The sequence below is a fragment of the Rhinopithecus bieti genome, unplaced genomic scaffold (genome assembly GCF_001698545.2).
Source record: "Rhinopithecus bieti isolate Rb0 unplaced genomic scaffold, ASM169854v2 scaffold_7967, whole genome shotgun sequence".
Classification (NCBI taxonomy): domain Eukaryota; kingdom Metazoa; phylum Chordata; class Mammalia; order Primates; family Cercopithecidae; genus Rhinopithecus; species Rhinopithecus bieti.
The window spans coordinates 2,088,016-2,112,095 of NW_016806112.1; the positions used below are offsets into that span (position 1 = coordinate 2,088,016).

General features: G+C 40.3%; 2 protein-coding genes across 7 annotated transcripts in view; both read left to right on the top strand.

Moving 5' to 3' along the window:
• The window catches only part of SCAI (suppressor of cancer cell invasion), a 200,440-nt gene extending 197,591 nt beyond the window's left edge, over positions 1-2,849 (top strand). Inside the window, 1 exon segment of the mRNA XM_017874756.1 lies at positions 1,425-2,849. Coding sequence (XP_017730245.1) covers positions 1,425-1,571 — 147 coding nt within the window. The 3' untranslated portion in view covers positions 1,572-2,849.
• An 11,466-nt stretch (positions 2,850-14,315) lies between these two features.
• GOLGA1 (golgin A1) overlaps positions 14,316-24,080 on the top strand; it is a 67,334-nt gene continuing 57,569 nt past the window's right edge. For 3 of the 6 annotated variants that reach the window (XM_017874761.1, XM_017874766.1, XM_017874767.1), the window contains exons 1-4: positions 14,342-14,590; positions 15,271-15,320; positions 16,533-16,822; positions 23,979-24,069. In XM_017874761.1, the coding sequence (XP_017730250.1) occupies positions 16,688-16,822; positions 23,979-24,069 (226 nt within the window). In that variant the 5' untranslated portion in view covers positions 14,342-14,590; positions 15,271-15,320; positions 16,533-16,687. Of the gene's footprint in view, positions 14,591-15,270; positions 15,321-16,532; positions 16,823-23,978; positions 24,070-24,080 lie in introns of all 6 variants that reach the window. The other 3 variants (XM_017874762.1, XM_017874763.1, XM_017874765.1) reach the window with 3 other exon arrangements.

Below are 24,080 nucleotides of genomic sequence, written 5' to 3' on the forward strand. Positions count from 1 at the left end.
AAAAAAAGTTAAACCAACCTTGCATAGCTATTAAACCCATTTTGTGGTCATATATTGTCCTTTTTGCATTGCTGGGTTCAATTTGCTAATATTTCATTATGGATTTTTATATCTGTTTTATGAATTTTTTTTTATTTTATCATAATGTCTTCATGTGGTTTTGTTATCAGGATAGTGTTAACCTCATAAATTGAGTTGATATGTTCTTCATTCTCTTCTATTTCTTAAAGAGTTTGTTTAGATATGTATTATTTCTTCCTTGAAGCCACCTGGGCTTCACGGCACATAGATTGGTTGAGCTTAGGAGTTCGAGACCAGCATGGCCAACATGGCAAGACCCTATCTCTACAAAAAATAAAAAAATTAGCTGGGCATGGTTGTGCACACCTGTAGTGCCAGCTTCTCGGGAGGCTGAGGTGGGATGATTGCTTGAGCTCACTGCAAGGCTGCAGTAAGCCAGCCTGGGCAACACAGTGAGATTTTATCTAAAAAATTTTGTTTTTGTAATGTGTAATAAGTGAGTCCTACAGGCAGAGAGAGAGAAGTTAACGTTTGCATATATGAACTGTTGCATGAGATGTATATAAAATAGCAACTTCTTCAGGAAATTTTAAATGTATGGCAGGATTATAGTTTATAGAACCTACCCACTGAAGAATTTCTAGGCTGGGCGCTGTGGCTCACGCCTGTAATCCCAACACTTTGAGAGGCTGAGGCAGGCAGATCACATGAGGTCAGGAGTTCGAGACCAGCCTGGCCAACATGGCAAAAAGCCTGGGCTGGAGTGCAATGGCGTGATCTCAGCTCACTGCAACCTCTGCCTCCCGGGTTCAAGCAATTCTCCTGCCTCAGCTTCCTGAGTAGCTGAGATTATAGGTGCCCACCACCATGCCTGGCTAATTTTTGTATTTTAGTAGAGATGGGTTTTCAGCATGTTGGCCAGGCTGGTCTCGAACTCCTGACCTCGTGATCTTCCCGCTTTGGCCTCCCAAAGTGCTGGGATTACAGGCGTGAGCCACCGCACCCAGCCGCCCCGGCCTCATTTTAATTTCCAAAGCAATATCTTTTTATTTAACGTATACTTGTTGAAATTCTATATGTGTTAGGATTTTCCCCCCAGTAGCATGAATTATATGGCTTCCACATGATACAGAGCATAGTGTCTGGCAACAACAGGCCTCAGTAAACATTTGTGGAATAACTCACTAAATGAATATATTATGTTGAACCATCTGAAATTGTCATTTTTAGAGGTCAAAATGGTTAAATATCAGCAATTCAATATTCAACAAATATATTAACAATGATTCATTCCAATATAAAAGAGAAAATACATATTATATTACTCCTTGACACTGTATCAATGTGTAAAATTTTCTTTCATTAGACCGCAAAACTTGACTTTTCTCTTCTTTGTCTACCAGGAAACACGAAATTATCCAGAATCATATCCACAACTGCCAAGGGATGAAACAGTGGAGAATCCTCATCTCCAGAAGCACATTTTGGAATTAGCATCCATTCTGGATGTTCGAAACGTGTTCTTTGAGAATACCATTGATGACTATTAAAACAAAAACCCTCTTGTCAAAACAAGTTTTCATTTTCCACAAATTTTAAATGGTGCAGTTTTCTAATGTGATAAGACACATAGTGGTGTTACTTAGTTTTATTTTTTAATTTAGGGCCATCATTTTAAAACAAACTGAGAAAAAAAATGTTCACACTTTTAGGGCAACTGTTTTAAAATGCAACCTTTCAGGTCTTTTAAAATCTTAATCTTGGAATTTTTATTTTTTGATTTTGAGGGATGGATATTTACCTCCAACTTATAATCCTACACTCAAATAGTCACTATTCTCACCCTGAGAGAAAAAATCATTTATTTTTGTATAATGAGGTAAATTCAACTCTTATACTAGGACCTAAGTTAAATGTCTGGATTTGGAAATATGTAATCGTTCGTAATGATGAAGCTAGCCACCGTGGACTACTGAAAATCAGGAACAGAGTCCCTCCATAATATATTTTTTCTCATTCCAACTTAGCTGGTAGAAAAATGTTTCATTCTTTGAAACATGATCAAGCCAGTTTTTGAAATCATTTAATTTCTTTCAATACTGTCATAATATCAGAAATTAGATTGAATCGCATCTGAAAGCTAGATCTTAATTGAGGACTTGAGATGGTAAATATTACTTGGAATGTATGAGTATTGTGTTATGAGATTTATTTGCATATTTTCTTTTCTTTGTAGTCTGTGAATGCTGAAAATGAAAAAAGAAACAACTTTGAAATATTTCAGTCAAAAAACCATGTCATTGGTTTCATGACACAATGTCTCCATTCTATTTAAACTCTTGGTTTATGAGATCACATTTAAAGACTGGATTTATGTCTGTGGCATAAAGTTTTAATTTTTTGCCTCATTGAAATGTATGAGACTTCAAAGTCAGAGATGTTTTAAATTTTGGTAAGGGGTAACTGGGTGTTATGAAACCTAAAATGTAAGTTGGTTTTGCATTGACAATTTGGAAATAAGATTTGTTAACATTTCCTGTATTTAGTATTTTATATTCATGCACAAAAGTTTTATTATCTTAAATAGGACTCAGTGTATATTATAAAGATTTTTCTTTTTTGTATTTTCCTTCCCTGTCATTCCCTTTATAATTTCACAGTCACTTACTATGAAGTTCTCCCCTCCTTTTTGGTTACCCAGCATTCAGTTTCAGAAATCTATGAATGAAAAGGCCTGATACCTAATTTTCCGTACAGGATCACATCTGGCAGTCCCAGGGGAAGTGAGGTGATTGCTTGTGGTATCTCTTTCCCATGGCCCTAGGTAAATTTTACTCTAATTTTTTTTTTTTTTTTTTTTTTTTTGGACCGGGAGTCTCCGCTCTGTCGCCCAAGGCCTGGCGTGCATGTTGGTGCCGAATCTTCGTCTGCACTCCGCCCTCCTGGGCTTACGCCATTCTCCTGCCTTCGCTCCGGAGTGCTGGGGACTTCAGGCGCACCGCACTCCTCGGCACCGCTAGTTTTTTCTGTATTTTTGTAGAGACGGGGTTTCACTGGTGTTAGCCAGGATTCTGGTTCTCGGATTTCTGCCTCGTGATCCGCCCGTCTTCGGCCTCCCAAGTGCCTGCTGATTACAGGTTCGAGGCCACCGCGCCCGCCTTTTTTTTTTTTTTTTTTTGAGACAGTCTCGCTCTTGTTGCCCAGGTTGGAGTGCAGTGGCGCTATCTCGGCTCACTGCAACCTCTGCCTCCCAGGTTCAAGCGATTTTCCTGCCTTAGCCTCCCGAGTAGCTGGGATTACAGGTGCCCGACACCATGCCCGGCTAATTTTTGTATTTTTAGTAGAGATGGGGTTTCACCATGTCGGTCAGGCTGGTCTTTAATTCCTGACCTTGTGATCTGCCCGCCTCAGCCTCCCAAAGTGCTGGGATTACAGGCGTGAGCGACCACACCTGGCCATTATTTTTAACTTGGTTTTCATTTCTGGCATAGAGACTAATTTGGGTCTAAGTTATTCTCATTCCTGCTCTGATTTGCTGATTTTTCAAACCTGAAGTCCGAAGTTACTGTTTTGGGGTTTGGAGACTTGGGTGAGTATTCTGTTTACTTTTTTTTTTTTAAGAGACAGGGTCTTGCTCTGTTGCCCAGGCTGGGGTGCAGTGGTACGTTCATGGCTCACTGCAGCCTCAAATTCCTGGACTCAGGCAATCCTCCCACCTCAGCTTCCCAAATAGCTGGGACTACAGGCATGCGCCACTGTGCTTGGCTAATTTTCTTTATTTTTTAATTTTTTGTAGAGATGTGTTCTCACTTTGTTGAGCAGGCTGGCCTCAAACTCCTGGGCTCAAGTGATCCTGCTTCAGCCTCCCAAAATGCTAGGATTACAGGTGTGAGCCACTGTACCTGGCCTGTTTACTTTTTAAAAAATATTTTTGTTCTTTGAAACAATATTTCAGAAAGCTTGGGAAAAGTTACCCTGGAAAGAGATTTCCTTTGCTAGTGGGTTTTCATTTTCAGGTAAAGACTGCTTTCCTTTTTTTTCAGTAACTTAATAAACTTCATAGCTTTCCTTTAGTAACAGTGTTCATTGACCTACAGCAATAGACTATTTTCCGTTTTCTGACCTCTTGTTTCAATTCCCCTTAAGTCCTGTGCCAGTTATGCTCCTACCAACACAGAGTTTCCTGTCCTCTAATGTTTAAAATAGTATTTACTGTTCTGAGCTTTATCCTTCCCTGTTAAGCATAAAGAACACTGGTCTGAGAAACAGGAGACCTAAGTTCTAGTCCTGGCTTTCCTGGTAACTAGTATTATGCCCTTTGACAAGTGTCTTCATGTCTCTGCTTGTTAGCACTCTCATCTGTAAAATGAAGAGGTTGGCCCAGGTTTTTTTTTTTTTTTTTTTTTTTTTTTGAGATGGAGTCTCGCTCTGTCGCCCAGGCTGGAATGCAGTGGCGCGATCTCGGCTCACTGCAAGCTCCGCCTCCCAGGTTCACGCCATTCTCCTGCCTCAGCGTCCCGAGTAGCTGGGACTACAGGTGCCCGCCACCACGCCCAGCTAATTTTTTTTGTATTTTTAGTAGAGACGGGGTATCACTGTGTTAGCCAGGATGGTCTGGATCTCCTGACCTCGTGATCCACCCGCCTCGGCCTCCCAAAGTGCTGGGATTACAGGCGTGAGCCACCGCGCCTGGCCGGCCCAGGTTCTTTCTAACTCTGATTCTGTAATTTGGACTCTTGGTTCCAAAAATATTGATTTCCCCACTCCACCCACCAAGAGAACTATTTACCCTGTTTGTAGTGTACACAACATTTTCTTTTGTAGGTCACATTTACCTAGATTTTGTTCAAGAAAATCTGGGTCCCACTTAGCTGTTTTAGAAACAAGTGCAGACGGAGGCTCTCCTGAGGAAATTAGAGCTTTTATGATGAGAAACATGTTTGTCTAAAAATGAGGGTCTTAGAAATCACAACATTGACCCTCATGACATTGCCCCTGAAGCTAGTAGCGTAATTCCTTACAGGTAGTTAAAAACCTAAAGCGGACTGAAGTGATCTTGAATCTTCAAAGAGAGGAAAACTGTGCTGGAAAATGTTATTGTTTCATTGATGCCTTCAGAAAAATGCGTATTAAACAACGACTATACTCCAGATTTTCTTCTGGGCATTGGGGAAGCAAACAAAGTAGACTTAAAAATCCTCGTGTTCATGAAGCTTACATTCTAGTAGGAGGAGTAAGGCAATAAACATAAGTAATTTATGTTAGAAAATGTTAAGTAGGATGGAAAAGTGTAGATTATGGTAAGGTAAATCTTTTGTTTGTTTTCTTAAGGACAATGTTTAAAAGAGTGATCAAGCAGGGCATAGTAACATGCCCCTATTAGTCCCAGCTACCTGAGAGGCCGAGGTAGGAGGGTCACTTGAGCCCAGGAGTTTGTGGCTGCAGTGAGCTGTGATTGTACCACTGCACTCCAGCCTGGATGACAAAGCAAGACCTCATCTCCGGAAAAAAAAGAAAAAGTGATGATCAGGGTAGGCTTCATTAGGAAGGTCACATTTGCAATGAATACTGTGTCTTTACTTTTTATCATGAAAGTTTTAAATATAGTTTTTTTTGTTTTTTGTCTTTGAGATGGGGTTTCGCTCTTGTTACTCAGGCTGGAGTGTGGTGGCGGGATCTCGGCTCACTGCAACCTCTGCCTCCCGGTTTCAAGTGATTCTCCTGCCTCAGCCTCCCCAGTAGCTGGCATTACAGGCATGCGCCACCACACCCAGCTAATTTTGTATTTTGAAATGGAGTTCTACCATGCTGGTCAGGCTGGTCTCGAACTCCTGACTTCAGGTGATCCGCCAGCCTCGGCCTCCCAAAGTGCTGGGATTACAGGCATGAGCCACCACGCCCAGCCTAAACATACAGTTTAATAAACCCTCCTTGTACCTCACCCAGCTTCTGTAGTTCTTTAATCAAGGGAGAATTATGTAAAAGGACAGTTGCCCAATGGGCTTGAGCTGATAGTGGCAAAGAATTTCATTGTTTAAAAATGCATACCACCTGCCCTTTATAAATATAAAAAATTTAAGCCCTAATGTATTTAATTTTATAATTCATAAAAATTTAAATATAGGAACTAAGAGCAAAGCAAAGGGAAAAATCACTCCTTTGTTTTCAAATTGCACAAACTCTCCTTGGAGATTCTGATATAGGCTCTCGTCTCTCTTAAGTATCACTGTAAACAACATAGAAAGCCTAAGACTGCAAGAAGTCAGTTATACACAAAACAAAATGAAGCACAGTGAAATTTTCTCTTTATCTGTATATTTCTGAAGTTGGTAAAGCAACTATCTTCTCTATTTTACAGAAAAGAAAGCTGAGACCCATAGTGATGGTCTAGTGATAGAGCTAGAACTAAAACTCAGATCTCCTCATCTCAGCCCAGTCTTCTCAGTAGCTCAGACTGCTTTCTATAATGAACAAGAAAGAATAATTAGGGATTTGTATTTTGGCACAGAACAGTATCAAATTTTATTATAAAATCCACAAGTCTGACATTTTATCTTTTATTCTAGCCAGGATGTATTCTTCATATGCATGTGTGTGTTTCTCCTAGAAAGTGGTGCTCTTAAACCTCTCAAAGCACAGAATTTATTGTACCCTCTTTATTTTTACCAAATTGAAATGTTTTAGGATTTCAGAAGCAAAGTGCAATCCAATTGTGGCTGGAGTTTTCCTGATAGAGGATCCGGGTGGTTCCCTCCCTTCCAAATTCTGGCTACTGCCCTTTATTTCCTTTGTGCAATAGAATTCCCTGAAACAGATTAGGTGGTAATTGTACTGAATTTAGTCAGGATAATGGGAAAAGCGACAAATCAGATTTATGTATTAGGTATTAAGGAGCTTTCTGTAGCACTCTCCTCTAGGTTTAATCTCCTCTGACATGTGTGACTTAGTAACTTTCTGTCTCTGAGAAGCAGTTTGGACCCAGTTGAAAAATCTAATTTCTGGAGACTTGTAATCAGCTTGATATACAGAAAACATTCTGGACTGGAAATATAGTCAGGTACCAAGGTCTGCTAACTTGGCCATTGCCAGTGATTCAAAACCACCTCCCCACCTTGAGTGAGTAAAAGATTTGATACGAATATGAATGCTATGAGTCTCCTGGTGATATTTTGAGTGTGTATGTTCCTGTGTGTGTTTGGAAAGCATAAGAGGATATTTACCTTGAGGGCTCTTTTGTTGACCTTATTTATTTGAAATTCTTATTTTATTTGTAATGGCATATGTATATTTTTGTGATGCTACATGCAATCTCTGTGTATACTTTTTGTATATATGTGTACATATTTGTAAATATATTGGTATGCAATGGTACAGTATGTGTATATTATGTACCCATACCCATTGTGGGCTGAATTTATTTAAGTTCTGTGAGGACATCCTAGTGGCATTGTTCATGCTGCTGTAATTAGGTTGTGGCTGTATCTCATTCATAAGTCTCTATTTTGAGGGGCTTGTGTTTGGACAAAATGGGCTAATTTGGAGTTGAAATTAGGATATGAAGATTTTAACAGAAAGCTGGATATTCTTAGCTTTAAAATCACCTGCAAATTTTTATTTAAACTGATGATAAATTAGTGATATAAACCTGAGAAACCTAAGTATGTGAAACTGAGACACCAGCAGATTCTGAAGCTGTAGTAGTCCTTTATTTTCTTGATCCATATTTAAGTATTATTACTGAGTAAATTATAGTGGGGCTTAATGGGCTGTGGAAAACAAATTGCTTTGATCACATTTTAAAACATAGGAAAATGTCCATTAAATAGGAGAAATATATTCCCAGTTGTCATTTTTATGCCTCATACTGAATTTTGATTTTGGAACAATTTTTTTTCATCAGTGTGCCTCGTTTTATGTGTCTCTGTGAGGCAGAAAAGGGGGCATTAGCTAAGGGACGGCCTAACTTAAGTAAGATAGGATTTAATGAGGAACAGGAGGTTGTTAATTTGTATATTTGCAGCAGCTATGATTAATTTAGTCCTGTCTTGGCATTTCTAGCTACAGATTTTTTCTTATTGGACTTGCATATCAAAGGTGAGTAGGCTCATCTGAGAAAATGCTTCCACTGAATAAAATGCCTCCACTCGTATTGCTGTGTCTCTATGAGACCACTTGTGTTCTGCAAGTTGATGATATATTCACACATTAAGTAGAATTTTTAATATTAGATGCATGGTGTGCTATAAAAATCTGGGCCTTCAAACCTCTCCCAAGGATGATAGGGTTGGGGAGGATCAGAGGATAGTAAATATGTGCAGTGCCAATTTGTGAACCTATAGAATGTTGCCAAGTATCAATGTTTGGTTACTTCAGTTGACATATTTATTTGCATGAAAGAGTGTAGGAGATGTTTAATATACACTTAAATACATTCACTGCAGAAATTAAGTAGAGGTTATTTTTGCATGATAAAATGTAACTGCAAAGCAACTTTTTACACCAATATTCTTTGGAAGATTAAATCTCTCTGATCCAATATTAAATTATCTTAAAATAGAGAAATTATCTCAGGAGTCAGTTTTACCACCCAAAAAATGTTACATTTGCTGATTCATTGTATTTTAAATAAAACAGGCAACTATTCCTAACACTTTTCAATTACAATATTTAGAAATAATTATAACAGCCTTTTTCTTGAATAAATATTAATATTTGGTAATTTATTATTTCTGAAAAATCAGTGAAAACATCCATAGGATCTGATGCTCTGTTGCTTGAAAACCAAATCATTGTTTTGCACTGGAGAGTAGTAGAGCAGATAATATACCATTTAAAATTCATGGAACTGACTCAGGCTCCTTGTGGACATTAATTTGAGGACAGCAGTGGTAACGAAAAGTACAGTAGAAAAGACTTGACATAGTGAATGTGACCTCTAACCTCAGCCGTTGTAAAGCCAATAACTTTGAGGTTGAATAACGTAAAACTTGCTTAGAAAACCCAGCTCTTCCCCTCTAGTCTCCTGCGCTCTTATACATTGATACTTTACACCTATTTTTGCTGTACCTCTCAGTCTTTCCTGGATAATGGGACCATTTTACTTTAAAAAAAAAAAAAGAAAAAAGCGATTCATCTTCCTCAAACTAGAATTTCAAAGCCTAATACTATACTATGTTCCAACTTCATTGAGTTTTGAACAAGACTTAAGCATGCCTTGTGTTTAAGGAAAAATAATTGATGTGTGAATGGAATCAATCACCTATTGATGGGAAGGGTGTCAGGATAACGTAGGGTGATCTGCCTTTAATTGGGTAGAGATAACTGTATTAAGTATAACTAATTTGTTGGTGCCATAGAAATATTTCCTTTGGAATTCCGTAAATATGAAAATTTTTTTAAACTAAAATTGGTATTTTACACTTATTAGTTTAGTGTAATATTGACTTTTGAGAAGAATTCCAATTTTACATGACATGGTTATTTAATCACTGATTGAAGAACCATTCTTAATTTTAAAATATTTTGTTAATGTCTTTTACAGTTTTAAAATTAATAATATTTTATTTTGAGATGGAGTTTCGCCCTTGTTGCCCAGGCTGGAATGCAATGGTGCGATCTCAGCTCACTGAAACCTCCGCCTCCCGGGTTCAAGAGATTCTCCTGCCTCAGCCTCCCAAGTAGCTGGGATTACAGGCGTGTGCCACCACGACCAGCTAATTTTATATTTTTAGTAGAGATGGGGTTTCACCATGTTGACCAGGTTCGTCTCGAACTCCTGACCTCAAGTGATCCACCCTCCTCGGCCTCCCAAAGGGCTCGGATTACAGGTGTGAGCCACTGTGCCCGGCCTAAAAAAAATTATTTTTTAATAGTTATCAGACTAATCAGTGTGATTTTTAAACATACTTGGACAGTAGACTCAGAGTTTTTTTTTTTTTTTTTGTTAATAGTTTGAAGTCCATTATATTAAAACTACAAACTCACTTATTTAAGCCTAAATTTCATCATAGACTATAAATTGGGGATCAGTTTCCTATTTTGGTGGACAATTCCAGTCTATCTACTAAGACAGTCATCTTAGGTGTAATATTGTTTATTAAGACATAGGTAATTTTAGGTTTTATACTTTTCTCCTAGGCTTATGGAATGAAAGCTAATAGGCTGAGTTATATCACTTTCAGAATGAAATAGGGAATTATGGCTAGCCTTCTTACAGGTCTGCAGTAAATGTTACTTAAATGTTTGTTATATCACTGATTTTCTTTTCTTTTCTGAAGCTGTTGTGAATGTCCACTTTGCCAGGATTGAAAGTTGAAATTTGTAAACATTACAGTTTGAACCATACATTTTGTCAAACATGAAATCAGTATGAATAAGTATAAAATTTGAAATGATCATATATGATAATCCCAAAAGTAAATACTTCCAAACCATAGAGGGATAATATTGGCCGGGCGTGGTGGCTCAAGCCTGTAATCCCAGCACTTTGCGTAGGCCGAGGACAGGCGGATCACGAGGTTCAGGAGATCGGAGGACCTTCCCTGGCTAACACTTGTGAAACCCCGTCTCTACTAAAAAAAAATACAGAAAAATGGCGGGCGAGGTGCGGGCGCCCTGTAGTCCCAGCTACTCGGGGGCTGGGCAGAGAATGGCGTGAACCCGGGAGGCGGAGCTTGGCAGTGAGCTGAGAATCCGGCCACTGCACTCAGGCCCCGGTGACAGGTGAGACTCCGTCTAAAAAAAAAAAAAAAAAAAAATTATTTCCCACCCTTCCTTTGCATGCTATTAATTGCTTTTTTCCTAAAAATTTTAAAACTAGTATTGGTGGTATATTAAAAATCTGCAGGGAAAAATTTGCTTTAAAGTGGTGTTTTAGCACATAAATTTTTATTACTTTCAGGGAGTGGGAGGACCCAGCCCTGGGCAACACAGTGAAAACCCTGTCTCTACTAAAAAAAAAAAAAAAAATTAGCAGGCATAGTTGGTGTGTGCCTGTAAATTCCCAGTACTTGGGAGGCTGGAGGCAGGAGAATCGGGCTTGAAACCTGTTGAGGCGGACCTTTGCAGTGAGGGCGAGATCGTGCCATTTGCCCTCCAGCCTGGGGCGGCGGAGCGAGATTTCCATTCAAAAACAAAAAAAGGAATTTGGTATTACTGTTTCCTGAAAATGGTTTTTGTTAAACTCATTGATTATTATCATTTAAAAAGACCTAATGGTTCAGTACAATAATTTAGAACTTGATTTGTGTGGCTTTTATAGTTATCTGAATGCATTCCTTTTGCCATATAGACCATATGGGTAGTTTTTTTTTTTTTTTTTTTTTTTTTTTTTGCTTGTTTTTAATAAACCTTACTGTTCAATAATCAGAGAAACCTTTATTTTGGAGGATTCTTCCAGTTGAGGTAGAGATGTCTTACATAATAGGAAAGGCAGATACAAAGTCCTAACATTTTCATAGCAGAGTTTACAAGTAAAATAACTTATCCATATAGGTTATCTTTGTTGTGTAGCACCAGTATAACAATGGTTTCATTAATCATTGAATCAGATGAAGCAGTTATAAATCACTTTTTACTTTGTGCTAAGAATTATTGTAATTTCAGGCCACTTTATTATTTCCTCTGAGCAGTTTCCATTGTAAGGTTGTTTCCCTTTTTTAAATTCAAATCATCACTAAAGGTTAAGATAATCAAATAGGAGTTAAAATAAGTTATGTTTGATCTTTTTCCCTTGAAAATAATGGTGAACTTACTGTCTGCATTCTGATTACTAGGCAGAAATGCACTTGTTTAAATCATAGCAGTAATTACATTTGGAGGATATAATTACTCAGTTTTCTAGTGGTGTGAAATACTTAAAAATTGTGCTTGTCTGTAACTGAAATGTTATAGAATTGTAACACTATAGGGATTATAGAGTTATATTTATTAGCTCTCCTCAAGAGACTGAAGCACAATATTTTTCATGTAACAATTCTTATCCAAGTGCTGCTAATCTGTTGTGCAAATAATGAAGCTATTTGATTGCCTGTTTAGCTATTCACAAATCACTGTAATCTTTGAAACAATCTTGTTTGTTCATTTGTATTAATATTTGGATATTGTGAGTTAATACTTAGGAAAAAAAAATCCATCAACTCAGCCCTGTTAGCAAAACTGTTTGGATTCATTAGTTTTTATATGTGTTAACAGTAGAATAAATTTTGAAGGGGCTATTTACTACCAATGACTAAGGAGAAAATTATACTGTCACTGTCATTTGACTTGAACATTTGTGGTATTATAAAAGTCTTGTCAGTTGTGTGCTAAATTGCTTAAGCCATACGTTCTCTTAAACAGAATGTTTTTTGTTTTCTTCCTTTCCAACAGCCTTTTTCTTCTTTGTTATGGTTAATACTCCATAGATTTTAGAAATTGAGAAGTTGAAACATTTTATTTTCTTGAGTTCATCACTTTTGACTCTTGTATGAGATGTGATTTGTCATAAAAGATACCCTTTCACTACTTCACTAAATGAATTTCAGAGTAAACACTGTGATTCTGCAGAGCGGATTCAGTAGGCTTTCCAATGTTTTCTCCTGCGATACAGTGCCTACCACCTTCAGGGCACTTCAATACTAGAGGATGAAAACTGAAACGTTTTGATGTTTATTGAATAACGAGATTAGAGAATATTTTTTTGTTGTTGTCAGTGTATTAAAGAAATTTTCACATTGATAAATGTTCTCTAGGAATGTGTCTACATTCATCAGGTGTGAACTCCTGTACATGAATTTTGTATCTTGAATCCACATATATATTAAGTGTATCATCAATATAAAATAAAATTATTTGCTTTAAGTTTTTGGTACTTTTTCGGTATTGACAGCTGAACTGTTAGGGTTTGCTTCATTCACATATCTCAGAGGCTTTGAACTATCTTGGGGCTGATGCTTCTTGTTTGTAAATGTCTGAATCCTGGTTTTGGTTTTCCCGTGTCCTGCTCCTGGAACACGCGAAGGAAGGGACTGTTGAAGAATTGGGTGGAATCTGCTTACTCCTGGGCTAGTGTTAAGTCTGGGGATGCAACCAGAGTTCCTTAAAGTGGAATGGCTGGTTTGGCACTGATGAGTTCAGGGACCTGACTTAGGTTACTGATATGGACCGTGACTTTTTGTTTGAGACAGAGTTTCGCTCTTGTTGCCCAAGCTGGAGTGCAATGGCGCAATCTTTGCTCACTGCAACCTCCACCTCCCAGGTTCAAGCGATTCTCCTGCCTTCGCCTCTCAAGTAATTGGGATTCGAGGCATGGGCCACCAAGCCCGGTTAATTTTGTAATTTTAGTAGAGACGGGGTTTCGCCATGTTAGGCTGGTCTGAACTCCTGACCTCGGGTGAACCACCGGCCTCGGCCTCCCAAAGTGCTGGGATTACAGGCGTGAGCCACCGCGCCCGGCCTGGGCTGTGACTTAGAACAAGACAGTTTTTCCTGTTTTGTTTTTTTCTTTTCCTACTGCCTGTATGATTGCTATTTACTTAAAGAGACGGAGTCTTGCCGCGGTGCCCAGGCTGGTCTCGAAGCCCCGGACTCAGAGATCCTCCCACCTCGGTCTTCCGAGTAGCTGGGACCACAGGAGCGCGCGCCGGGCACTTTTGATGCTTTGAACTTTCTTCCTAAGGAGAAAGGAGACGGCCCAGCAGCGGATGGTGAAGCTAGTGAGCTGCCACTAGCGTTTTTAAGTGCATTACATAATAAGAACGTGATTCTGGTGGACGTTATGTACTCGGTTGCGATATAAAACGCGTCATCTACAGGAGGTGACAGGCGCCAAACTTTAAAAACTGGTCTCAAGGTGTAAGGACTAGTTTCTGGAGCTACTGCCTTCTGAGTGAAGATGGAGGCGCAGACTTCCCGGGTCACACAGTGGCAAGGCAGCTGCCTAGGGTGCGGCGGGACCGGGCGGCACGTGGGGGCGTCTGGCCAAGGAGCGCAGCCCCGGCCGGGTTTGTAGCCAGCACAGCGCAGCGGTGCCTGTGGCACGGACTGGTTCTTTCACTTTTGACACGAAGCCCCTCCCACTTACCACGCTCTGCACACGCCCCTGTTAAAACAGAAAAAGACCAAGAGAGGCCTCGGAAACTCAGTCATCATCTGCGGCTCTGGCCGCTCGCTGACGTGGCGAACTGGGCTGAGGGAGCGCCCGGCTAGGCACTCGCGCACTCCAGCCGTTCCGGCCCAACCGCCGCCCAGAGGTTAGAACAGCAGCCGCCAAGGCCGCTCACGGGCGCATGCGCGCGTTGGACCAACTGCCTAGCGCAGTCACTTCCGGTGCGCTGGGAGACGTGCGGTTCCGGGTCGCTGCTCGGCTCGCGGGCCGGGCGGTGGGGGCTGGTGACGCGGTCCGGGGCTCACGAGAGGCCCCGGAGGCGGGGCTTTGCTGGCTGCCCAGAGAGAGGCAGGTGCGCGGGCCAGGACTCCGGGAATGCGAGTAGGCCCCTTATTCTCCCGGTGGCCTCTGTCTGTCCCCACAGCGGCCCGGTCAGGGTTGCCCAAGCCCCAAGGCGGGGGGCGGCACCGGAGTGCTGAAAGGGTGAGAGTGGGGCCGGAGGCGGGCTGCCCCGGCCTGGGAGTCTGGAGCCTAAGGTTCCGGGATTCCTCCCTGCGCGACCTTGGACAAGTCGCTCCTCCTCTCTGGGGCTCAGTTTCTCTGCTGTCAAATGGGAGAGATGTTGGATCCTTCCTTTCTTTGACAGTCCAAGCACGGGCGGGGCTGGAGGGAGCCTGAGGGAGTGAGATCCAAACTGCCGTGGCAGGCACCTGCCTGCCTCCCTGGGGGTTAGGCATCTGTCTTTACCCAATTTTGCTTTGCTTTTTCTCAGTGCAAATTCGTGACCAGACAGTCCAGGGTCTGGCCAGGTAAACAGTGTGTGAGTATAGTAATCAACTGAGAAATAAATACTGGCCCCAGGAAAACTTAACCTCATTCAAATTGTTTTGCTTAGGGCTCCCGGGGAGAGATGAGTTTAGGCACCCGCTGTGGTGATCAATTGTGTTCTGTGCGCTTGTAAGTGAAGCTCTTAGGCAAATAACAAATTCATAGGAGATCAGGGTTAGGGAGGGTATCCCATTGAGAGTTGTGACAGGTTTTCTTACCCCCTTTAATCCTTCTTTTGTCCCTCTTCCTTCACTTCTTCTCCCCATCCCTACCCAACATTTCGGCCATACACTTGAAAAGAAATAGCCAATGAATTTTATTTTGTCTTCATGCAGGACAGAATGCTTTGACCTCCAAGCTCTTTTAAATCTAGTAGATAAGCCAGGTGAGTAAGTGGTTTACAGACATTGAAAGTAAAGTTTCTGAAGAATTGTACAGACTTAATGGAGGATCTCAAGTGGTAAGATGGCATTTGTATATCTCAGAGCAGAGCTTAGGTATCCTCCACAAAACATGGAAAGTTCAGGTTGGAACCAGAATATTAGTGTTTTATACACCATTGAATTTTTGAATCTTACTTTGAATATCATGTCAAACATTCTGAAGAAAAGAAACAGGCCGGGCGCGGTGGCTCACACCTGTAATCCCAGCACTTCGGAAGGCCGAGGCAGGTGGATCACCTGAGGTCAAGAGTGTGAGACCAGCCTGACCAACACGGAGAAACCTCATCTCTACTAAAAATACAAAATAAGCCGGGCGTGATGGTGCGCGCCTGTAATCCCAGCTGCTCGGGAGGCTGAGGCAGGAGAATCGCTTGAACCCGGGAGGTGGAGGTTGCAGTGAGCCGAGATCGTGCCATTGCACTCCAGCCTGGGCAACAAGAAAGAAACTCCATCTCAAAAAAAGAAAAAAAAAAAGAAAAGAAATTGATTGGAGGTAATTTTATCAAACTCAGAACCACACAGTGTCTCCAGAAAACGTTCAAGGATATCAGATACCTATATAACAGAGTTGTCTGGCTTGTCGTCTTTTTTCTGTTACCAGCTTTTCCTATTGGACAGTTGATTGCAAACCATCCTGAAACAGTAGGATATTGCACCTTTTACATATTGAATTACATATTGGATATTGGATTACATGTGAATCGAATTACATGCATTTTTGCCTTCAACTTAAAAAAAGAACACTAAACTGTAGTTAAGCTTATTGGAGGAAGGATTTGAAATCATTAAGTCACGAATATGTGATGTCGATGTCTGCTCTGGGAAATTTTACCAAATATGTTATATGTCATACTCAACATGGTGTAATTTAAAAAAAAAACAAAAAACAGAGATTTGTGAATCAGAGCCCTCTGTTGAAATACCAGCCCTGCCACTTAGCCACACAATCTTTGGTAGGTTACTTCATCTCCTTGAGACTGGATTTCTTCATCTTTATATGCATATGAAGCACCTGAGTGCTTTTTAAATGTTTAGTAATTGTGTTCTATAAGTGTAGATGTAAATTATGAAGCTTAATTTTGAAATCTAAAACTTAACAACTCAGATGTGAAATCTCTCCAGATTTTGAACTGTCCCTTTCATCTGATTTATAGATCCTGTGTTGCCATAAGCCCTTGGCCCACATTTAAGTGGGAATGCAGCTAGCTTGGATGTCTGAAACTTTGTAGGCGCCTGTGTCTGAATCCTGAACACAGGCACCAGGACTACTGAGAGCTCATCATCTGTGCGGGATAGCCACACAGCAAACATGTTTGCAAAACTGAAGAAGAAAATTGCAGAAGAGACTGCTGTTGCTCAGAGACCAGGAGGTGCTACTAGGATCCCACGGTCTGTGAGCAAGGAATCAGTTGCCTCAATGGGAGCTGACTCAGGAGATGACTTTGTAAGTATCTTTACTTAAGAAATAAAGATACTTTTGCAGGGAATTCTTCCAATAAATATTTTAAGTTGCTTGATTATTTCATATTTTTCATGATTTATAGCTGTATAAGAGCCTGTACATCTGATTCTTCTTACTCTGAGGTACCTTTTTGTTAATGTTTGGTTTGTAAATGTTAAGGTACTCTATTTTTTTTCCTTATTTTTCTGTGAATTCCTCTTCATATTCTCTCCAGTGTCCTCTTGTACTGTTTTTCCATAAGTATACCTTGTACATCTTCTTCTGCATTTCATTTCTGAAAATGTCTGGGCCTGTTTTCATTGCAGACATATATACTTATATAACAACTAAGTCATTTCTGCTTAACAAGGTCTCTGAGTTGTGGTAAGGGGTTAGCCAGAATGCATTGTTGTATTGGGAAGGTTGATGGAAAGATGGCAACAGTGATTACAGTATGTTTCTTTTTTTCTTTTTCTTTCTTTTTTTTTTGAGATGGACTCTCACTCTGTAGCCTAAGGTGGAGTGCAGTGGCCTGATCTCAGTTCACTGCAACCTCTGCCTCTGGGGCTCAAGCAATTCTCGTGCCTCAGCCTCCAGAGTAGCTGGGACTACAGGTGTACTCCACCATGCCTGGCTAATTTTTTGTATTTTCTTAGAGACAGGTTTTCACCATGTTGTCCAGGGTGGTCTCAAACTCCTGAGCTCAGGCGATCCGCCCGCCTTGGCCTCCCAAAGTGCTGGGATTACAGGCGTGAGCCACCATGCCTGGCCTACAATATGATTCTTATTAGTAAAATACATTTGTGGCTATAAGATTTCAAAAAATGAAGATGTTGCTATATTAGGGAAATGTCATGCTTAAAAAATAAAGTGTGGCTTTTGCATATGACAGGATCCTCTTAAGTTAGATAAATTTCTTTTTTTCTTTTTTTTTTTTGAGACAGAGTCTCACTCTGTCACCCGGGCTGGAGTGCAGTGCCATGATCTCAGCTCACTGCAATCTCCACCTCCTGGGTTCAAGCAATTCTCCTGCCTCAGCCTCCCAAGTAGCTGGAACTACAGGTGCCCATCACAATGCCCGGGATAATTTTTTTTGGTTTTTGGTTTTTGTTTTTGAGATGGAGCCTCGTTCTGTCACCTAGACTGGAGTGCAGCAGCACAATCTCAGCTCACTGCAACCTCCACCTCCTGGGTTTAAGTGATTCTCCTGCCTCAGCCTCCTGAGTAGCTGGAACTACAGGCACCTGCCACCACGTCCAGCTGATTTTTGTATATTCAGTAGAGACAGGGTTTCACTATGTTGACCAGGCTGGTCTCAAACTCCTGACCTCATGATCCTCCCTCCTCGGTCTCTCAAAGTGCTGGGATTATAGGGGTGGGCCACCACACTTGGCAATAAATTTTTTTAAAACTCATTTATAATGCTTGATACGTATAAATGAATGTATATAATATATATGTAAAGTATAAAGCATAAAGTAAATGTATCACTCATCTGAAAAAATAGAACATTATCAATTCTGTTAAGCCACTTATATGCTTCTTCCAATTTCCTCTACCCAATTTAGGCTAGCATAACCACTATTCTAAATTTTGTATTTTTCATTCACTTGCTTTTTAAAATCTCTTACCAGATATGTATGTATTCATAGATAATTTATTATTTAATACTGCTTGTTTTTGAAGTTATAAAAGTTGCACACTATAGACTTCTTGGATTTCCTTTTTTAAAATTTAACTCAACATGCTTATAAAATGCATCCATGTTATAGGAAGCTGTGGTTCATTTGTTTTTACTGCTGTATAAGATTCCAGGCTGGGCACGGAAGCTCATGCCTGTAATCCTAGTGCTTTGGGAAGCTAAGGCGGAAGGATTGCTTGAGGCCAGAAGTTCAAGACCAGCCTGGGCAACATAGCAAGTCCGCATCTCTACAAAAGTTGTTTGTTTTTTTTTTAATTAGCCAAGTTGGTGGTGGTATGCCTGTAGTCCTAGCTTTTTGAGAGGCAGAGGCAAGAGGATCACTTGAGATCAGGAGTTTGAGATTTGTAGTGAACTATGATCGTGCCACTGTACTCCCACCTAGGCAACAGAGCGAGACTCTTATCTCTAAAGATTTAAAAAAAAAAAAAGATCCCAGCTTTAGAAAAGGCCACATTTTATCTCTGTCTTCTCCTGGCGATAGACATTTGAGTTGTTTCCATGGTCAGATGAGTCTTCCTCCTGCTTTTTTATACTGCCTGGATCCCAGGTCAGATTACATGGCAGAAGCTATTAGGTTATTGGGATGGAGCAATAAGATTACCAGGTCTACATTATCACTGGTTCCTATATTTAAGAGGAAATATAAGCACACATTTGAGCATCGGGCTGAAGGATGTAGTTTTAAGGCTGGGTTCTGTGACAGAAGGACCTGCTTTGCCTTCATGCTGACATGCTAAATGAAGTCATTTATTTAGTAATGTATTCCAAATACAGAGATTGATCTGGATTCAGGAAGTACTTTATTTTGGGATTTCTCAAGTTTTGAACTTAATACAGCCTGATCCTAAGTTCCTGTCTCCAGACCCTTATACCCAACTGCATATATTTCTCCAAACAGATGCCTCCTTTGTGGCATCTCAGATTCTAAATGAACAAAATTGAATTCATTATTTCCATCTCCAAACGTGCACCTTCATCTTCCCAAGTCACAGGCAGAAACCTTGGAGGTATTAGAGACTCTTCCCTCCTTTCACTTCTTGATGTCCAATCAGCCCCCTTGTATAATGGCTTCTATTTCTTTTTTTCTGGTTTTTTTTTTTGGAGTCTCACTCTGTCTCCCAGGCTGGACTCTGGGTTCAAGCAATTCTCCTGCTTCCGCCTCCCAAGTAGCTGGGACTACAGGTGCATGCGGCCATACTCGGCTAATTTTTTGTATTTTTAGTAGAGATGAGGTTTCACCATGTTGCCCAGGCTGGTCTCGAACTCCTGAGCTCAGGCAATCTGCCCGCCTCAGCCTCCCAAAGTGCTAGGATTACAGGCAGCTTTCATTTCTTAAATGTCTCAAACTTGCCTCTCTACTCCATCTTCTAGTAGTACATTTACTAGCACAGGTTAAGCATCCCTAATCTGAAAATTTGAAATCTGAAATACTCCAAAATCGTAAACTTTTTGAGCGCCAACATGGCCACAAGTGGAAAATTCTATACATAAATACTTAACACAACTTTGTTTAATGCATATTATTTAAAATATTATATAAAATTATGTTCAGGCTATGTGTATAAAATGTATATGGAACATAATTTCATGTTTATACTTGGGTCCCATCCCCAAATTATTAATTATGTATATGCAGACATTCCAAAATCTGAAAAAATCCTAACTCCAAAACACTTCTGATCCGAAACTGTTTGGGTAAGAGATACTCAACCTATACTATCATTTGATTTCAGGCTGCCTTTCTTTCTGGGACAAATGTTGTAGTCTATTTGGGTTCCCTGTCCCCAAAGTGACCTTTTATTTTCTTTGAGACAGGGGTCTCTTTCTTTCACCCAGGCTGGAGTGCAGTGGCGTGATCACAGCCCACTGCAGCCTTAACCTCCTGGGCTCAAGCGATTCTCCCATTTCAGCCTCTTGAGTAGTTGGCACAACAGTCACGTACCACCACACCCAGCTAATTTTTGCATTTTTTGTAGAGACGGAGTTTTGCCATGTTGCTTAGGCTGGTCTCGAATTCCTGGGCTCAAACAATCTGCCCACCTTGGCCTCCCAAAGCACTGGGACTGCAGGCGCTAGCTGCTATGCGCAGCCCAAAGTGATCTTTCTAAAAGCAGATCTGTTCATGTCTCTCCAGTACTTAAAACTCATAAAACTCAGTGGCTTCCCCATCATTTTCAGGATGAAGTATAAACCCATTATTATAGCATAATGGTAAACTGTCATGGTCTTGTCTCAGTTTATTTGGCCAGCATTTTCTCACTGTACTTTCCTACACCCTGTGCTACAGCCAGATTGAATTTATTGCACTTTCTAGAATGTACCACATTCTTTCATGCCTACAATTTTTGCACATGCTGTTTCCTCTCTCTAGAATATCTTGTCTCCCCTTTCACTCCTGCATTCCTCTTACAGACTGTTGTGCATCTTAAGACTCAGCTTACATGTTACTTCCAGGAAACTCCCTTGACCTGACCTTCTCCTCTGCCAGCCCTCTCTCCTTTACCCCTGCTGGCTGTTTGGTGCCTTGTCTTCTGCTAACCTCTGTAATAGCACCTACTGTATTACATTATTATTGATGATTTGCTTGTTTGTCTCTTCCACTGAACTGGGAGTTTCATGAAAGGCGATAAGGGAAGTGTAGCCCTTAGGAACTCAGGTCGGGTTATAGAGCCATATCTGCTCTATTATTTTTATGTGACTTTGGGCAAGTTTCTTCATTTTTTTTCTTTCCTTATTTTCCACATCTATAAAATGGGGATAGGAACTGTATCTATCTTTATTAAAGTATGTGTGTCAAGGATCCCCAAGATCATCCCCAGATTTGATTATTCACTAGGACTCACAAGACTCAGCATACAGTTTTGCTCACTGCTGTAATTTATTACAGTGAAAGGATCTAAAACAGAGTCAGCAAAGGGAAAACGTGCATGGGGCAAAGCTTGGAGGAAACAGGTGCAAGCTTCCAAGATTCTTCTCCCAGTGGAGTAACATAGGACACGCTCCATTCTCCCAGCAATGAGTTGTGACATCACATGTTAAATGTCTACCAGGGAAGCTCATTAGAGACTCAGTGTCCAGGGTTTTTATTGGGCACTGGTCATGTGAACACCCTCTGCCTACTGTGTATCAAAATTCCAGACTCCGGGCCAGGTGAGGTGTCTCACACCTGTAATCCCAGCACTTTGGGAGACCAAGGCGGGTGGATCAGTTGAGGTCAGGAGTTCGAGACCAGCCTGGCCAACATGGCAAAACCCTGTCTCTACTAAAAATACAAATACTAGCTGGGCATGGTGGCACACACCTGTAGTCCCAGCTACTCAGGAGGCAGGAGAATCGCTTGAACCCAGGAGGCAGAGGTTACAGTGAGCCAACATTGTACCACTGCACTCCAGCCTGGGTGACAGAGCGAGACTCTGTCTAAATAAATAAATAAATAAATAAATAAATAAATAAATAAATAATCTAGACTCTAGAAGGAAACCAGGTATTCAACATAAACCATATTTTTGCACAAACATTTTAGGCACAATGAGCCATTCTTAACAGAATAATGGGAACCCTCCCAAAGTCTAAGTTCCCAGATGCCAGGCAAGGACCAGCCTTAAAAACAGGCCTTTCTAAGGATAACAGTCTGAGGCCTGTAATGTCAGTTCTTCTTCATAGGATGTAAAGCACTTAGCATGGTATCTGGCTCTAAGCATTTCATAATTAGCTGCTGCTGCTGTTATTTTGGATAGGAGCTCTTTGTTTCACCACTATTCCTAGTGCTTAGCACAGTAGTGAAACATTCTATGTCTCACTAACAGTAATAATCGCAACAGCTTCTTATACTTCTAATGCTGTGGTCTGAATGTTTGTGTCCCCAAAAATTGATATATTGAAACCTAATCACCAGAGTAATGGAATGAGGAGGTGAATTGTCTCCGAGATGATTAGCTCATGAGGGAAGAACCCTCATGAATGGGATTAGTGCCCTTATAAAAGAGGCCCCAGAAAGCTACCTTGCCCCTTCCACCATGTGAGGGCACAGCTAGAAGGTGTCATGTATGAACCAGAAAGTGGGTCCTCACTAGACACCAAATCTGCTGGCACCTTAATTTTGGACTTCCCAGATTCCAGAACTGTGAGAAATACATTTCTGTTGTTTGTAAGTCACACACTTTATGACATTTCCTTATAGCAGCTCAAATAGACTAAGATGACACATATTAAAGCTAATATGTGCCAGGCTATGTTTTAGGGATTTGACAAGTATTGATTTACTTAATCCTCGTCACAGCTCTGTGAGGCAAATGATATTTGTTATCACAGATTGCAAATGAGGAAACCAGTGCACAGAGAAGTTGAGTAATGAGCCTAAGTTCTTACAGCTTGAAAGTGGTAAAGCTGGAACCTGAAGCAAGGTCTTCTGACACCAGAGACTCTCCTCTTAACTGTCCACTGTCCTGACTCTCGGTACATATTGGATGGGCAGTTGGCTGGACATGTAGATGAATATTTGAAGTGAATTATTGAATCATCTTTAAAAACATTTTGGGGATACAATGGGAAACATGATTAAGGACTGGATGTTAGTATTTTTTGTTAGGAATGATAATCATATGTTGTCTATGAAGAGAAATATCCTTCTTTTTTAGAAATAATTATCAGAGTATTTAGGATGAAATGTAATGATGTCTGTTATGTAAATTACTTCAGAAAATAAAATTGGTGAAACAAATAAGGCAAAGCTTCAGCAATTGTGAAAGTAGATGGAAAGTGTTCATTAGACCAATCTTTCTCCCTTTCTGTAGTTTGAAAATTTTATAATGAAAAGTAAAAGAGATTTTAAAACTGAGTTATTAGCAATCTCAAGCAGTGCCCATAGTAGTAGTAGTATTCATTTATTTTAAAATAATCTGGTTTTTTGGGAAAAATGTATGCCTCGTTAATATATTGGTTTGTTGAATGCATATTATCTGCTGAAGTCTATGATGCAAATTAGAGTTTTAGATTGATATCCCTTTGTTTTATAGATGAAGATACTGAAACTTTATCAATATTGGTGAAAGATTCATAGTCATAGGCCAGTTTTTGATCCCTAAAGAACTCCCGCCCTCTTTATCCCAGGACTTTACTTTTGGAAAGATAAAGTGATTTTTTTTATCATGGCAAATATAGTTTTTGTATTATATACTTGCTGTGATAATGGATCTATTTACTATTATTTATTTCAATAACATATGTACACATACGATTTATCTGTTTAGCATCTCCTCTCTCCTTCACTTTAAGAGGCAGAAAGCATTGCTTCCACTTTCCAGGTAGAGAAACTAGGCCCAGTTACGTTAAGAAGCTTTTCAGTGACTACAATTAATTTAAGTATAACCAAACCTAAAGTAGACCTGTCACTTTCTGGCTCAGCACTGTGGTCTCACACATATATGAATTCGACTTTCCTTGTGTCTACCTCAACAGGCTTCCGATGGAAGCAGCTCCAGAGAAGATCTTTCATCCCAGCTTTTGAGAAGGAATGAACAGATACGGAAGTTAGAGGCCAGACTTTCTGGTATGTCTAAG